The sequence below is a fragment of the Triturus cristatus genome, chromosome 1_2, assembly GCF_964204655.1.
Source record: "Triturus cristatus chromosome 1_2, aTriCri1.1, whole genome shotgun sequence".
NCBI lineage: Eukaryota > Metazoa > Chordata > Amphibia > Caudata > Salamandridae > Triturus > Triturus cristatus.
The window spans coordinates 830,869,007-830,887,066 of NC_140580.1; the positions used below are offsets into that span (position 1 = coordinate 830,869,007).

General features: G+C 47.5%; 1 protein-coding gene across 2 annotated transcripts in view; it reads left to right on the forward strand.

Annotated features, from left to right (window-relative positions):
* The window catches only part of USP48 (ubiquitin specific peptidase 48), a 782,973-nt gene that overhangs the window by 243,815 nt on the left and 521,098 nt on the right, over nt 1-18,060 (forward strand). The window contains exon 10 of one of the 2 annotated variants that reach the window (XM_085608904.1): nt 15,111-15,239. In XM_085608904.1, coding sequence (XP_085465030.1) covers nt 15,111-15,239 — 129 coding nt within the window. The remainder of the gene's footprint in view (nt 1-15,110; nt 15,240-18,060) is intronic. The other variant, XM_085608905.1, reaches the window with a different exon arrangement.

The following is an 18,060-nucleotide window of genomic DNA, read 5'->3' on the forward strand; positions in this document are numbered from 1 at the left end:
ACCCTGTCCTAGAATTCCTAAGTATGCCATCACAAAGATGGCTACTTATGAAAAACCGTGTTCACCTCACAGTAGCCCACCTTAGTGGTGGTACTAGCCTGGAGGTGGCACGCCTACCTGACTAGCTAATCTTTCCACCTGTCCAGGTGCCAAGGGGGCTCTAGACACGGTGGGAGGGGAGCCAGATTTGCATTCCAAGGCGGTAACTTCTATGAAGCCTGCGGCCGAAGTAGGCTAATCAGCTTGTCATCCTGTGAGAGGCGGTGTTACACCTTCTTCCCGGACAGGGAAGTTAGAACTAGGAGGTTAGAACAGCATCTTGGATGACAGGCTGGTAGAAACCAGTCAGTAAGCACACCATAGACTAGTAGGTTTTCAAGGGGCACCTCTAAGGTGCCCTCTGGGTACATCTAGTGATAAATCCAACACTGGCATTAGTGTGGGTTTACCAATTTGAGATATTTGATACCAAGCATCTCTATTTCCCGTGAGGCCATCATTTTGCTGGGAAACTCATTTTCACCAGTGTCCAGCACATGTGTTAAAATGGCTTCCCTGGTCACTTGTACCGGCAGTAATAGGTCTGACCAGCACAGGGGCATATATGCTAATGCAGGTATGCCCTCACATTTAATATTCACCAATTTGCCTTAGGTCTGTTAAGCCTGCTGTAGGGGTGATTTACAAATATTCCATGCAGTTATGGTTGACATGGCACACAGGGATGTGTGACATGTTGTGTTTTCGCTTTTGTCCGCACCAAGACACACAGCCTGCAATAGCAGTCTTGCATGTGCTTGGTGAGAGGTCCCTTAGGGTGGCACAGTTAGTGCAGCTGGCCTTAGGGACCCTTTTAGCACCTTAGGCCCTAGGTACCAGGGGACTTAGAGAGGGTGCTAAAGGTTCTGCCAATTGGGTAAACAATTGAAATTTTTTGGGAAAAGAACACTGTTAATGGGGACCTGGTTAGCAGGAACCCAGTACAATTCAGTCAAAGGTGCATCAAATACCAGAACAAAATTCTGTGTTTGGTGGTGGTTGGGGGGGGGGTTACTGCAACAAGTACCCATCTTCCTACGGAAAGCATCAGGGCCTAAGTCAGCAAGATGCTACAGTTATGGGTGATTGAGCCCTCGGACAGTCCCTGGGCTAGCCTAGTGGTCTCAGTCCCCAAGCGTTATTCCAAGGGTGGGAAATCAGAGCTGAGGTTTTGTATGGACTATAGAGGTCTCAGTGCTATCATTAAGACAGATGCACACCCTGTGCCAAGAGCAGATGAGTTGATTGACCGATTAAGATCAGCCAAATTTCTCACTACCTTTCCTAAGAGACACCGGCACAGCAAGGACTTAATTCACCAGTCTTTGGAAGGTGGCAGGGGCATTCTTTAATCCAAAGAGCATAACAGTGAACTTATAATGCCCATGTGAGATTGGGAATGCTGATTTCTCTTTTGCTTGGGGTCAGACCAATGTGCCAGTACCCTGGCGTCAAATCAAACGTACTGAGAAATGTGTCAGTCTCTCTTTAACCCGTCAATCAATTTGTCTGCCATAGGAATTGCATATGTCTTGGTTACTGCATTGAGGCCCCTATAGTCCACACAAAACCTCAGCTCTGTTTTACCCCCCTAGGTATGAGGTTTGAGGACTAAGATGACTGGGCTGGACCAGGGGCTCTCAGAGGGTTCAATAATTACAAATTACAACGTCTTGCTAACTTCAGCTTTGATGCTCTATTTGACATGATCAGACTGCCTGTAAATGTTATTTTTGACAGGTAGTCTGTCCCCAGTGTCCACATTATGTGTACACCAGTTGGTCTGACCAGGGGTCAAGGAGAAGAACTCAGCATACTGATGCAGGACTTGCCCGCAGTCAGGCTTCTGTTGGGCAGAGCGGGTGTCTGAAAAGACAACTCCTTCTGCTGACCCATCGTTAGGGTTGTGAGGGAAGAGGTCGGGGAGAAGTTCACATTCTTGTTCCTGGTCCCCATCCATTACCAACAGCATGGCCACCTCAGCCTTTCCATGATAGGGTTTAAGGCGGTTTACATGGATGACCCACTTGGGGTTCATGTTGGTGCTATGGTCCACCAGATAGGTAACCTCCTTTTTTTAGGTCTCGGCTCGAAGGCTGCGCTTGCGCAGTCTCGCTCCGAGATTTAATGTTAGGAGTGGGGCTTTAACCCGCCCCTTTTTTTACCTCTTCTCCATTGGCTGGCCTCTGAAATACTGGTCAGCCATTGGAGAAGAGCATTGTCTCTCCAAACAAGCCCTGTCTTTTTCGGATTCGGGGGCGTGTTTTTTACTTTCTTTCTCTCCTCTGGAATGTAAACATTCCAGCCAATGGCAAGAGGAGAGAAAGAAAAACACGCTCCCGATTCTAAAAACGCTGCTGCGTTTCTCCGAGGCATTTCTGCTTGACCTCGGAGAAAGGCGGTGGTGTTAATGGCGTCCTCTCCCCCTGCTCTCGGCTCCCGTGTTCGGCTGCTGCTCTGGTCTCCTCCTCCTTGTCCTCTCAGGCTGGCGCCGAAGTGTTGTGCATGCCTTACCATTCATTTCGTGCCCGTTCAATGTCTGACCTCTGTGCTAACAGAGCTACCAAGGATAGATGCCTGTCATAGTCGTGGCTTCACCATTGAATGCAAGGGGGGGGGGGTCTACTTTGAAACTCAGAAACAAGTCATTCCACAATGGGAGCCTTGCAAATTGAGAGCTGTAAATGTACTTTTACCTGCACTCAGTCTGCACTTGGGTGTGATACTTATGTAGGCTTAAACCAAAGGAAATGATGGACGGAGTGTTGAACATTGCAAGCACTCACCCCCAGTCAACTGATCTGGGTTTAATCCATCACCGTTCTTTAGCCCACTCTGCCACCCCAGTTCAGACATGGCCATATGCAAATCAGTCTGACCCTGTGCCTCATGGGAACAGTCCAGCCCGAACTGCCAAGCCATGTCTTCCCTGGACCAGAAACAAGCTTCCTAGGACCGGTTTCTGGTATTTCAGCCGTCTTCAGCCAGGCTTGCTTGAATCCAGTGGCAAAGTGAGCAAGGGACTCACGTCTGAGCATACCCTGCCAACTTATGGCGAACAAAGCGGTACAAAAGGGGGTGGTGATGGACGGAGCATCAGAACCAATCAAACACTCACACCCAGTCAACAGATCTGGGTTTGATCCATCACCGTTCTTTAGCCCACTCTGCCACCCCAGTTCAGACATGGCCATATGCAAATCAGTCTGACCCTGTGCCTCATGGGAACAGTCCAGCCCGAACTGCCAAGCCATGCCTTCCCTGGACCGGAAACAAGCTTCCTAGGACCGGTTTCTGGCATTTCAACCGTCTGAGCATACCCTGCCAACTTATGGCGAACAAAGCAGAAACCAAAGGAACTCACAGGAAATAGAGATGCTTGGCATCACTTTGCCACTGGATTCAAGCAAGCCTGGCTGAAATGCCAGAAACCGGTCCTAGGAAGCTTGTTTCCGGTCCAGGGAAGACATGGCTTGGCAGTTCGGGCTGGACTGTTCCCATGAGGCACAGGGTCAGACTGATTTGCATATGGCCATGTCTGAACTGGGGTGGCAGAGTGGGCTAAAGAACGGTGATGGATTAAACCCAGATCAGTTGACTGGGGGTGAGTGCTTGCAATGTTCAACACTCTGTCCATCATTTCCTTTGTTTTTTTTCTTTGTTCGCCATAAGTTGGCAGGGTATGCTCAGACGTGAGTCCCTTGCTCACTTTGCCACTGGATTCAAGCAAGCCTGGCTGAAGACGGCTGAAATGCCAGAAACCGGTCCTAGGAAGCTTGTTTCCGGTCCAGGGAAGACATGGCTTGGCAGTTCGGGCTGGACTGTTCCCATGAGGCACAGGGTCAGACTGATTTGCATATGGCCATGTCTGAACTGGGGTGGCAGAGTGGGCTAAAGAACGGTGATGGATTAAACATAGATCAGTTAACTGGGGGTGAGTGCTTGCAATGTTCAACACTCTGTCCATCATTTCCTTTGGTTTTTAGGTCTCGCTGGCGTTGCAGCGCGAAGCGCTGCCGCCAACGAGAAACTATTGTTGCCGTGATGCCTCTCAAGGGAGACAGACTTGGGCACGAGCCGATTCTGGTCCATGAACGCGCTTCACAGTGTGCCCGGACCAGAATCTGCTCGTGCCCAGGTCTGTCTCCCGGCAACAATAGTCTCGTTGGCGGCAGGTCCCTTTCACCCTCCCAAAATATCATTTCCTGTTTCCCTTGCACTCACTTGCTGTTGGTCTGCCCTCCGGTGATGCTCTTCACCCCCTCCGCTGCTGCTTCCGCTGCCCCGGACCCTCCATGCTTCTTTCCTTGGGTTTGTTTTGTTGTCCTACCTGGCGCCGGGTTCCCGGAAAGCGCGTGACTCCCCCTGGTCACGTGCTACATGGGCAGCCAATCACAGACAGACTGGGTGAGTGTTGCGCGCACGCCGTGGCGAGTCTTTCGCTCATGGCATCTCTTGCACGCGCTGTTTACTACTGGCGATTCAGCTTCATCCGGAGAACGCACGCCCAGCTAGATTCCTCACCGAGGCAGGTTATTTGTGCCTTTCTGCCCTCTGCTCCTCTCGTCTTTTGTACCCTTCTGCGCCACTCGTTTTTGTGCCTTTCTGTCCTCTGTTCCACTCCTATCTCTCTTGGTTTGTGCCTTTCTGTCCTCTGTTCCACTCGTTTCCCTCTTATTTTGTGACTTTCTGCCCTCTGCTCCTCTCGTTTTTTCTGCCCTCTGTTCCACTCGTTTTTTGGTGACCTTCTGCCCTCTGCGCCGCTCGTTTTTCCCGCGTGTTTAGTGCCTTTCTGCCCTCTGTTCCTCTCGTTTTTTTTGTTCCCCTCGTTTTCCCCCCTTTTGTGCCCCTTTTGCCCTCTGTCCCACTGGTTTCCCCGCTGCTGTGGACCCCTTCCAACACTACATATTCACCAAAGGATTGTGTGTGTGTGGGTCGGTGTGTGGCTCTTTTGTGCCCTTCTGCCCTCTGTGCCACTCGTTTTTCCCTCTTTTTTTTGTGCATTTCTGTCCTCTGTTCCACTCGTTTTCCCTCTCTTTTTGTTCCTTTCTGCCCTCTGCTCCTCTCGTTTTTGTGCCCTTCTGCCCTCTGTGCCACTCGTTTTTGTGCCTTTCTGCCCTGTGTGCCACTCGTTTTTCCCTTTTTTTTGTGCCTTTCTGATCACTGTTCCACTCGTTTTCCCTCTTTTTTTGTTCCTTTCTGCCCCTCTCGTTTTTGTGCCCTTCTGCCCTCTGTTCCACTCGTTTTTTTGTGCCTTTCTGCCCTCTGCTCCTCTCGTTGTTTGTGCCCTCTGTTCCACTCGTTTTTTGTGCCCTTCTGCCCTCTGTGCCACTCGTTTTTCCTCGTTTTTTGTGCCTTTCTGCCCTCTGTTCCTCTCGTTTTTCTGTGCCCTTCTGCGCCACTCGTTTTTTTTCCCTTTTGTGCCCCTTTTGCCCTCTGTCCCACTCGTTTCCCCACCGCTGTGCCCCCTGTGGACCCCTTCCAACACTACATATTCACCAAAGGATTGTGTGTGTGTGGGTCGGTGTGTGGCTCTTTTGTGCCCTTCTGCCCTCTGTGCCACTCGTTTTTGTGCCTTTCTGCCCTCTGTGCCACTCGTTTTTCCCCCTTTTTTGTGCCTTTCTGCGCCACTCGTTTTCCCTTTTTTTGTTCCTTTCTGCCCCTCTCGTTTTTGTGCCCTTCTGCCCTCTGTTCCACTCGTTTTTTTGTGCCTTTCTACCCTCTGCTCCTCTCGTCTTTTGTGCCCTTCTGCCCTCTGTGCCACTCGTTTTTGTGCCTTTCTGCCCTCTGTGCCACTCGTTTTCCACTCTTTTTTTTGTGCCTTTCTGTCCTCTGTTCCACTCGTTGTTTGTGCCCTCTGTTCCACTCGTTTTTTTGTGCCCTTCTGCCCTCTGTGCCACTCGTTTTTCCTCGTTTTTTGTGCCTTTCTGCCCTCTGTTCCCCTCGTTTTTCTGTGCCCTTCTGCGCCACTCGTTTTTTTCCCTTTTGTGCCCCTTTTGCCCTCTGTCCCACTCGTTTCCCCACCGCTGTGCCCCCTGTGGACCCCTTCCAACACTACATATTCACCAAAGGATTGTGTGTGTGGGGCTCGGTGTGTGTGTGTGTATAGATGCAATAGGTCTCGCCTTTGCGAGAGCTAAAGCTATTGGCGTTGTAAATGACTATGCCATTTATTTATCTGTTTTCAAAACCAACCCATAAATAAAAAACTTTGTCTTTTACAATACCAATAGCTCCAACTTATGCAAAAGGCGAGACCATTGCATTGTAAATGCTTGTTACTTATGTAGGCTTTGCACAGCTGGCAAAGGCTTGTTTCATCATTCGTGGGAAAGTATGTGGATTTTGGGGGGAAAGTCTACAATGTCATTGAATCGTGAGAGAGAAGATCAAAGAATTACGGACTGAGATGGCAAAATGTCTATAGTCGTCCCCAGAAATTTGGGCAGTCCCTTGAAAATCAGAATAGGTACCAAACCCCTGCTGCTGCGCTGGGCAGGATCATCCTGTATTAAGCTGATATCAGAAGCTGCAAGCCCTGGGTTGACCAATGAGAATTGTTACAGTGAGGGCACTAATATGCAATAAAAGCCTGTTTTCATGCCTCCGAGGTGTGCGATGTATTAATGCTGCACCTGTCTCATGGCTTTTACTGCTGATTGGCTGCTCCCAAGGAGTGCATTATGACGGTACAGGTACAGCATACTTACAACCAGCGGCGTTTACAGGTACATTAGACAAACGCACGCAGGTCACGTTAGCTTTTTAAAATTAGGCCATCTGAAGGACTTTTCCAAACCACTAATGCTCCGAGAGAGCGTGTTCTTATATAATTGGCCCTTACGGTGTTTACACAGCATCTCCTTCAGATGCATAACTTCAGGAGCGGGCAATTACCTTATCATAATGACCGCTACAACGCACACAAATGCTACATTATTACCTGCCTCCCACCCCCCCAATCGGGTCATACCTGTTACAGACTGGAACGGACTTCCTGAGTGAAAAAGGGGGGGGGGGGGGTGGGAACCCCAAAACCACCAGCCTGCAGCTCACGGCTCCCACGTCTTCACTTTCCTCTGAAACCTTCTTGAAATGTGATAGAAGGGTTTGGGGTGAAAAGAAGATGAAAAGGTGCTTCTTTTTTGGCGCGCTTCCTGCGGGCACAGGGTGAGGCGAGGCCGGGCGCCTTGAGGCGATGACACCGGGCAGGCAGCGTGGGGTGACCCAGGGCCAGGGCTTGGAGTGACCTCACGCCGGCGCTCTCACCGTGCCTCGAGTGAGCAGGCGATCACAGAGCGCTAATCCTGTTTCCTTTCACGCTGGCCGCTAGCCCGCCTCTCCCACACGCAGCCGGGCTGGAGAAGGGCTCGGCAAATGGTTGCCGTACTCTGAAGCCAGGAGAAGGGAGGCAGGAGGCTGGTTTATCGCCCCACCCCCAGCACAGTCTAACAAAACGCAATACAAGCCGCCTCTAATATTAGATTTGGTGAGCTACTGAGGTTGGAGCCAGAAGCCTGGCTCTGGCTCGGCTCGAGGTCAACTTGGAACCTCGAGCCCAAAATGAGCCAAATGTTCATGGGAGGTGATGAGGCCTTGTGGGCACATATACCAACCTTGAAACAAGGTGACCCGCAAATTTCCATATAACAAAAAAAAAAATTGTAGTAGTCTATGTCTGTTCTTGGGCAGGGTTTGCACTAGGTTAAACTGCCAAAAATAAAAGGCGGATTCTGTCTGCCACCCAAGCTCAGTAGTAAGCTTCGGTGTTAGACTAGACTGCCGACTTTGGTGCTGGAAACCAGCGTTTGAGCCTCTGGGTCGCGTCCACATCCTGTGATTCTGGGCAAATCACTTAATCTTTCAGTATAGCCTTGAGGAGCACAACAGAATCAGACACTTTTACCAGCTAGGGAAAATCCAAACAAATTCCTGCTGTCTGGGTGTATAGGAATGCTAAAGAATGTGTTTTTTAAATCAATAACAAAGAAAAACTTAGCGGTAGATGGAATTATTGTTAAAAGTGTAGTGATATCAGGAACCACTGGAAATTGCGGGACCTCTATTTTATTAACCTCACGCAAATCAATCACAAAACAATAAACATCACCAGCACTGTTGGGAAAGTCTAGAGGCGCCCTTTTTAAGACCGGAAGAATAGGACTATTGCATATGTTATCTGTAGTCTCTTTGAAAACTCCCTTGCATAATAAGTCCTGATCAATATCAAGAAGAGCTCGTTCTCCTGCCTGTGGTATTTTATACTGAGGAATGTGGTACAATATGGCGTTCTCCTTAACCTGTATGGAAACTGGGGGTATATGCAACATGCCTACATCTGTGTCACCAGTGGCCCATAACGTGGGTGGTACTTGATCAAATTCAGGTTTAAGTGGAGCATCCTTCGCTACACATTGTCTGGTACCTACGTCTGGGCCCATGGTAATATAAACACCATCAGACGAACAATATATGGTAGCATGCAGCTTCTTTAGTAGGTCCAAGCCAATCAAATTCTCACCACAATTGGAAGTCAAAGGAAATGGGGAATCCACGGTAAAAGGGCAACGGTAAGGGCAAGGGGGAATGACATGGGGGTTACAACCGGTACTCCTGAAAAACCCACCGAAACATTATTATGGCCAGACGGGCACCCGGGGGACCAGGTGTCGGGAAATAGAGCTTTTGTGGCACCTGTATCAACCAAGAACGCCTTAGGAGATCCTTGCAGCTCTATCTTGACATAAGGGCCACACTGGTCTACAGGTATTTGAACTGGTCCCGTACCCTGTCCCTGGCTGTCCTAGCTGAAACACATCCCTGTCAATTCATCAACGTCATAGTTGCCATTGGAGTATTGCTTTATCCCTAGTGTCGTCTAAATAATTGTCAGAATGGTCTACAGGAGCCATAGTGTGTTACTGCCTATTGATCCCACGGGCCCTATTTCCAGAACCTCTTCTTCTAGTAGACGAAGCATTACGCAAAAGTACAGGGCACTGGCTATGCCAGTGACCTTCTTCCTTGCAATAAGCGCACTGATTCTGCCCCAAAGGTGTCATGGGTGGCTGTCTAACGCGAATGAGTTGCTGTTGGGGTCCCCGTCCCCTAGTGTTACCTCGATATGCTTGCTGCAGTAATACCTTTGTCTTCAAATCCTTATGTTTCTTGTCACTTTTGTCTATCTCTTCATTATCCTTATGCTCCTAATATTGTGCCATATTTAAAATCACGGAGTGGGAAGACGTAGACCAAGTACTCTCAGCAGCTTGAAGTTTAGACATTATCTTGGAAAGGAGATTAATAACAAACCTATCAACAAATAGACAAACTCCTACCTCCGTAGATATATCCTGCCCACTATAATCTAGAAATGTCTCGTCAAACCTAGTGAAAAAATCAGGAACACTTTTGTCTTTCTTCTGCCGACAGACAGTCAATCTGTCCCAACTAACTTTCTTGGGAGGATTGAGTGTATACATATATGTTATTTTGCGACAAGGCAAGGTATGGTTTGTCTCCTGGCTTCCTATCTCAGTCCCAGCCCTTAATTGTATCCCTTTTTCCGCTCAACTCGGCGACATGGTCTCGGGTATGCACCTGTCACCAAATATCAGCTGAAACTAGTGAGCCAAAAAACATTTCAATATCAGCAAGGGTCATCACAGTAGAAAACGCAGCCTCTGTCAATTCTTTATAGTAAGCAGTAGGATTTTTCCTAGGATCAGGCAACATAGCTTTAAAGGCCAGAACTTCACTCCTTTTCCATGGAGTATAAGTCAATTTTTCCTGAAAACGGGCAGCCACAGCTGGTCTGGTAACCGCTCCATGTTAATCCACCACTTCAGGAATCTCCGGGTGATAAACGGGGTGAACCTCTTGCATTGGGAATTGAATTATTTTAGTGGGACTCTTATCATGCAGTCTACCTCTATAAGTCAGTAGTGGTGAAACATTCCTAAACAGAGAGGTCGGCTCCAGATTATTTATGTAAGCGCCTTCAATTATATCAAATACTATTTGAGGTGCTTCCATTTCGATTTGTGTGCGCCAAAGGTCAATTAGGGTGGAGGACAAGTGTTTAAGGGCATGTTGCTGCAGTAAATGGTCGAAGTATCGCATTACCTGCCAAATATCCTCGAGACTGTAAATTGCGTTGTGAGCCTACCGTATTGCCTCTTACTTTCTTCTCTTCCTCCCCCGTATTACCTCTTACTTTCTTCTCTTCCTCCCCCACTCCCGATCGCATTAACGTACCTAACCGTTCTCTGAATCCGGTCAAATCTCTATCTTCCGGACCGCGCACTGGCGTGTGAGTAATTAGCGACAATGGGGGATGAATGACTGGAACGAGAGTAACCTGTATTGCTACAGTCAGAGATTGTAATGAAAGAGAAGAAGAAGGGGGTGCGTTAATAGGGGCGGTAGGTGTAAAAGCTATAGAGACTGGTGCACCTTGTGCAGGTTGTTGTTGCTGATGGGGAACAACAAAATATATCCTTTTGGGGACATATGGTGGCGGGGGTCGGGCATCTAATAAGGTCTCCATAAAAGTATCCCCATCCTCCTGAACCATATAGGACCTATCATTTTGCAACCAAAATCTCCTGTCTGCACAATATTTCCCTGTTTCTCCTTATCAAAAGCAACAGCCTTCTATGTAGGAGTCTGCATACCTCGCTTTTATAGCATCCTTTTCCATTTTTAATCACCTCTGTTTGGCCTCTTTCTGCCAAGTACAGAGGGAGTCAAACATGGACTCTCTACTGAGTCTTTTAAACCACTCCCATCCCATTAAATCCCATCTGTTATTCATCAAAGGGGCCTGCCAAAGGCCACTTTAACTCTGCATTGTTCCTTGTATATTGTGCCATAACGTACTAAACATAATAGGGCCAAGGCCATGTTTTATATATACATATCAAAATTAGGACTGCCCCCAGGAGGTGCAGGCTGGGATTCTGCCAACCGTGCATCTGTAGAACAATAACTACAACACAAACTCCGAATTTTACTTAAAACCAGGCATTGAAAAGAAAAACAAAATTGTTATTTTACCTGGCAAAGTATTTGCAAACACTTTTCACCAAAACAGCTCTTAGACTGAAGCAAAACCAATTTACAGTGGTATCACATCCACATAAACTGAAACAGACTCACCTGGTGTCAGACACACAGATAGACCAGTTCCCCACTGCCGACTCTTTGGACCAAACAGTCAGATGACAAGTTTGCCGTTCAGGACGCCAGTCCCGATGACCGCTGGACAAGGCCCCCTCGGTGGGACAGAGGCAGCAGCTGCGATAAACGTATCTCTTCGTACAGGAATCCCCGAGCAGTCAGTCCGACCTGATGGTGTTCTCGTCCTCCTCTCCTTTTGTGGAAAATGGATGGGTCATGCCACGATGGAGTCCCTGTTCGGGTGCCAAATGAAAGAAGTCACCCGCTCAGGGCCACCTCTCAACCTTCCATACTGAATGAAGAGTCAGAGAAACGGTGGAGAATATACACCAATAATCGTTTATTAGTATATGCTCAGAGCGGGGCTCCGTCTGCACAGTCTCGTAAAAGTACTACAGAGGGAACTGAGGAACAGTAAGCATAAAGATACATTATGTACATTGCATGGTTAGCTAAGAACACGCCCACAGTGGAGTTTTTCAAGCAGATGTGGCCTGACAGAGAGAGACATTAAAAAGAAAAGGTTTCTGCTCTCATATCTTGCACAGTTCATGACACACTCAAGGTCGTTCCATCTTGTGTTGCGATTAAACTGCCAGACAGGTGGCAGAGGTTCTTTATCCAGGGAAAGCTATGCACTGGCACAAGCAATTCTTCGTTAAAGAAACAACCTCGCACCAAATGGGGTCTGAAAAAGAAAATGGTGCTGCGAATTCTAACTTATACAAGGCATTACGAGAGCTTGAACAAGCATAATCTAACACCTCTCTCAGACCATTTGGCGATACATCACAAAATCCATCTGGTAGCGGAACATCTGCCAGGCACAGACTATGATTTTGCCGAACTTCTCAGCAGGATGCAGCAACAAGTCCATGAATGGGAACTCCACCCGAAGTCCTTCTCCCATACTTCCACAAATGGGTTTCCACAAATATACCTCTTTGCGACTCCACAGAACGCAAAATTGTGTGGATGTTCTCGCACGCCAACAAGCGAGGTTAGGACAGGAGGGGGTTTGTATGCTTTTTTAAACAACTGCAACGTCCACTGGTTAGCCACCACTTTTGGAGGACACTGCTACACAGTCTATGCAAGCAGGTGTCTACACCCACACATGCCTCGAACAGATTATGTTGCTTACCCTGTAATAATCTGTTCTTGGCATGTAGTGCTGTAGATTCTCATGCGCCCACCCTCCACCCCAGACGCCTATGGTCGTTCTTATCTATACTTTCATATGCAAGGAGATCTCTTTACTGATACTTACTTATACTTCATTCTCACCCTCCTGCGGGAAAACAGTCTAACAATGGAGTCGATGCCCATGCGCACTATTACCAAGAGGAGGAGTCCTCTTACCTTGTGACTCGAAAAATTCTTTGAAGAAAAATAACTTGCACACATCCGGACCCAGCACTAGAAGCAGGAGAATGCAAAGCATGTGAATCTACAGCACTGCATGCCAATACCAGATGTTTACAGGGTAAGTAACATAATCCTATTGTAGCACACCAACTGAACTCTAGATGCATCAGTTTGTTTTTTGTTAACCTGCCTCTTTTATTTGTCTTTTTTCTAGATCATTTTTCTGACTTTGCATTGGACTTCTTGTCTGTTTATTTTCTCATTGTTAATTTCCCTTGGTCCTCCTATTATTGTTTCTTCCCCTGCTGGGTTACTCCTGATCTTAATATTCTTGACACTGCTCTTCCAGTCTGTGAATTAATAGACTTCATCTATACTCTTGTTCTCTTCATTCTCCTCTCCCAGTCCTCTACCTCCAAGCTAGAGTTACCGACTCCCTCACTGTAATGTTCTCTTCCTCATTACAGTCAGCTGGAATGGCCTTTTCATCCATTGCCGTTAACCCCTGAAACAGCGCACCTGATTTCATCCCCAAAGCTAGCTGCTTGCACTTAGCCCGAATCAAGGGGGGGTCCACCACGACGGGCATTTGCAGCTACCTACCTTCACCACTAACAGAAGAATGTTTGCCTGCTTTCACCACCTCTATATCCACCACACCTGGCCTTTCCTCTCAAACCCATCATCCAGGCTTGCTTAGTGTTCTAGTAAGTTTCAGATATACATTATTGCCAGGAATAACTTTATAAGGTGATGAAAAATACCATCAAGTGTTCAGTCTGGCAATTCAATAAACCGACTGTCCATAGAATCTTCATAAACTGACAGAATTTTCAAGAGTCGACAGATCCATCAGAAATTAAGTGAGGAAGGGAGAAACCAAGGTAAGCCAGAGGGGTCATGAAGACCAATAAAGGAATGAAATAGAACGGTTAGATTTTGAGCTAATCTAGATTTGTTCTTAAGAGTCCTCAGTGGCTTCCCATAATACTCATTCCCTCTGAAGAATTTCTCAACCTTCAAACACTTGCTGTGTTATAAGTACTGTTCTTCTACCCCCGCTTGCTTACAATACACACTGGGGTATATTACATATTGCTCACCTAAGTCTTTGTGTTTGTATGACCTAGCACACAAAGTCCTCCTTCCTTCCTTAGATCATTTCCCTGTATACCCACAAACTCCCCTTCCCTCTTGATCTTAGACCCTCGGTATAACTCCTTTCAAACTTCTGCGTCCAGCTAATTTGTTCTGGTAGCATCTTGTCAGATGGGGCACCATTTCTGTAGTTTTAAAATGAATACCCCCCACCTAAATTGAAAAACTACTTGTTCTGGCGTGAATATTCCTAGCAGATTATCACCCTACTGTAATCTACATCACAAATTGTAAAAATCTAGTAGAAAACAGTGAAGAATCCATGCCTGATTTTCTTCTGTTGCTAAAGCATTGTACAAATTATATACTGTTGTGCAACTTCCCACTTCATAATTTCCCACTCTGCATCTTCCAATAAACCTGTTTATAAAAATTACACATGTATAAGATACATATGCACTGCCTTCTTGGAATATGAATAATATGTCATATTGATGCTCTAGCAGCTGAATAAATAAAAAAAAAAATCCTAATGCTTGCCTGCCTTCTGTCCCTTCCTCCCTGAGCTCATTTTTAACTCTGTCCACCGTCTCAACTTTTAATCTCATTAACTGTTCTGGTTTGCTTTTTAAAATCCTGCCTTTTGAACTAACTTTGGCTTTCCTACCTTTATTGCACCATCCTTTTCCTGAAGCATTTAACTGTTCTCTTCAATTGTAATATACCGTTAACACATTTCTTTCTGTTTCTTTTTTCCGTTCACCAACCAGTCTCCTTTGTTTGCGATATTGGTCTCATGTCTCTGAGATTAGATTCCATCTTTTCCAGTATAGTACATCTCTATCCCTCCCTTGATTCTCTAACCATTTTGAGGTCTGCCTTTCCCTCACTAAGTTTATATCTCTTTGCATCCTGTGTCCTGACCTTCTTTTCTGTACCTCTTCCTCTCGCCCGACCAGCCTTTATTTTTACTTCAGCCTTTTAACTCTGTTTGGTGCACGGGAAAGTCTGTTGTGTTCTCTTCCATTGTTTCTGGCTTTATTGCTTCTCTCAGTGCTGCTTCTGTTCTCCCATTAACTGTTATGCCTCTTTAAGTTCTCTCACTGAGCTGTCTTTAGCCTTCTGGACATTCTATTTTAAGTGTGTAAATAATTTGTTCCATTAAGTGTAGGGATTTCAAATGCAACAATCCTACTGATTGCTTAGCTGTTGCTATATTCTAGATACTTTAAACCAGTTTTTATTTCTTGTCATTCTACTTTACCTACTTCCGATGGATCACCTAATTTACTAGATGAGAGTATTTGAATCAATTACTAGCTGTAGTTGCTCTTTTATAGCATGTTTGTCTTAAACAAAGATCACTGTATCTTGGAATAATGTGTTTTAGTCTGTTATCACAATTGTAACTTTCTTCATGGCAGCAGACACTTCCAAAGCACAGACTCGTAAACCCAAGTGTGTGAAAGGGAACCATTGCTCTCGCAATGCATACATGTTGGTATACCGACAACAGACAGTGGAGACCAAGGAAGTCACGTTTGAAGTTCCTGGTAAGCAAATGTACCTTAATTACTGATCTGCTTGGCTGGATATGTAGCAGAGTATCCCATTATGTAATCTAGACTGTGCTGTCTTTTAAGTACTAACACGGTTTAATGAATCAGTCTCCTTGTAGGGTAACTATAGGAAAAAAAGTGAGGCTTGCTGTTTTAATTTGCTTTTATTATAGTTTTAAGACATCTAATTGCATATATGCACTTATTTTTGCGCTACCTGCACTGAAACGCTTGTTTGGAAAACTTTTAGCCCCTACTTGTACTCTTATTATGCGAAGATGAGATGGGGGAGGACTGGAAGGAGACTACTCGTTTCTCAGTCAGCCTGATTTAGTGCAGTCACACTTTACATTTGGTGCTCTGGGGCATTCCTGAAGATAGGCTCTCCCTGGCAATGTTTAGTGCCAGTTGCCTTCTGATAGCGCACAAGCAGACGCCGTCTTGGTTGGCAGTCCAGCTATTTTCTGAGCCCCTAACACAATTTTTTTTTTTTTTTTTTTTCTGAAACCTTCATTACAAAGTTCAATAGATATACAAATATGGGCCTACAACCTTCAGGCCGGCCGCTAGTAGACAGTGAGACCATAAAACACATTTATAAACACAAGCGGCAAGCAGTAAAAGTCCCACAGATCAAAAATATCATTTGCGGCTACATTGCCCAAACATCCCAAATGGCGGTTTCATTTTAAATGAAAAACGAAAAACAAACCCACAAGGCGGCAAAAGTCTAGGCAACATTATGTCCTCCCCTCGGGAGGGCCCTACCAACCTACAAGAATAGGAGGGGGGGAAGGGCAGGGGCAGAGACAAAGTGGTCACGGTAACACAGAACCAAGGGAATGTGCAGACTAGGGAGACAGGGCCGCCGCCAAGTCGGGCGTCAGTGGCGGGGTACAGATCCCGCCGCGATAGGAGTTCCAGGGGCCCCATACCTTTACCCATTTCCCAGGCTTGCCTCTCGCCACATACACAACCTTTTCTCGGAACATACACCAATCCATATTTTCCTTCCATACCGAAATCGTGGGTGACCTCTGGGAGCCCCACAGTTGTGCTATGTCACGCTTGGCCACCATATATCCCAATGTCACCCACCACGTTTGCGTCACCGTGTAATCAGTCGGCTCCCACACATTCAACAAACACCTCCTCGCCTCGGGGAACAGCGCAACATTCGTGACCGCTTGCAACACCGCATGCACACCGCGCCAGAATCGAGTCACCTCCGGACATTCCCACAAAATGTGGAAGACGGTCCCTAGCAAGCCACACCCACGCTTACACATCCCATCCACCGCATATCCCATACGCATCAGGCCCGGTCCCGTAACGTAGACCCTGTGGAGTATTTTGAGCTGGACGAAACGAAGGCGGGCCGGTATGGCCACCTCTTTCGGGGAGGCCACCGCAGATACCCAATCCTCGTCGTCCAGCTCCAATCCATCAGCGACCCATGCCTCACGAAGGGCGGCCAGCAGTCCCGATCGATCGTTGATGAGCTTTTTATAGATCAATGAGATAGTGCCATCCGGTACATGCCCGTCTAGCACTCTATCTTCCAAAGGGGAGCACTCCGGGATGGACGCGACCTCCGGGAATACGGAACACAACGCGTGACGAACCTGTACATACCGGAAGTACTCCCTGTCATGCAACTGGTATTCCGCTTTCAGCACATCAAACGTTTTAAATCCCCCCTTCGTCCAAAGATCGCCCACCCTGCTGATGCCAATCGTGTCCCACTTCTCAAAGCCTTTCGTCGTCCACAAACAACCCAGTCGCTCAGAAGCATACAATGGCGTTGCCCGGGTCAACCGATCCTTCCACCCCATCGCCGAGTTTGCCGCATGCCACACCCGTACCGCGACCCGTGTCGGACCCGTCAAACGTGCGTCGAGCGATCTAGAGTAGAGCGCACGATTGTAGTCGCCACCCGGCAACAACAATTTGTCCATTTCAAAAGCCGGATTAAGGGCGGGCCCATAAAGCCCGTGGTTTATCGCAGCCAGCTGGGAGGCCCAGTAATAACGTTTGATGTTGGGGAGGGCGACCCCCCCCATCGTACCACGGGAGCGTCAGCTTCGCGAGGGCGATCGGCGGCCTCCCATCCCAAAACAGTTGGCGTTGCAGACCCTCCACCTCCCTAAAGTAACTAGCCGGAACGACATCCATCGTGTTTTGTAAGGCATATAAAAACCGTGGCAACGACATCATCTTAAACAGCGCCGCCCGGCCGAGCGGCGAGAGCGGCAAGCGCCTCCAACGCGCCACATCCGCCTTCAAACGTTGGAGGGGGGGAGTAGGTTCTGTGTGTATCGGGCCGCAGAGTCCAGGGTAATAAAAATACCCAGATACTTAAATCCCCGTTGAGCAACCTGGATAGGACAACCCCACGGGAGGATAGGAGCCTCCCCTGAGAGGACATATACACAGGACTTAGCCCAGTTGATGACTAGGCCTGAGTTACGGCCAAAGGAATACAGTACATCCACTAACACAATCAACGATTCACGCGGGGAAGCAAGATACAAAAGAATATCGTCTGCGTAGAGAGAGACTCGATCCTCATACTCAGGAGTCCATCGGAGACCCCGAATCGAAGGGTTCCACCGCAGCCACTCCGCCAGGGGCTCCAACGCGAGCGCAAAGAGGAGAGGCGACAGCGGGCAACCCTGTCGCGTGCCTCTGCCCAATTCAAAGGGAGCCGATACTCTACCATTCACCACCACCTGCGCCAGCGGTTCGGAATACAACAATTTCACCCAGCCAATGAATCCCGGGCCAAACCCAAACTTCTCCAGCGTCGCCCAGA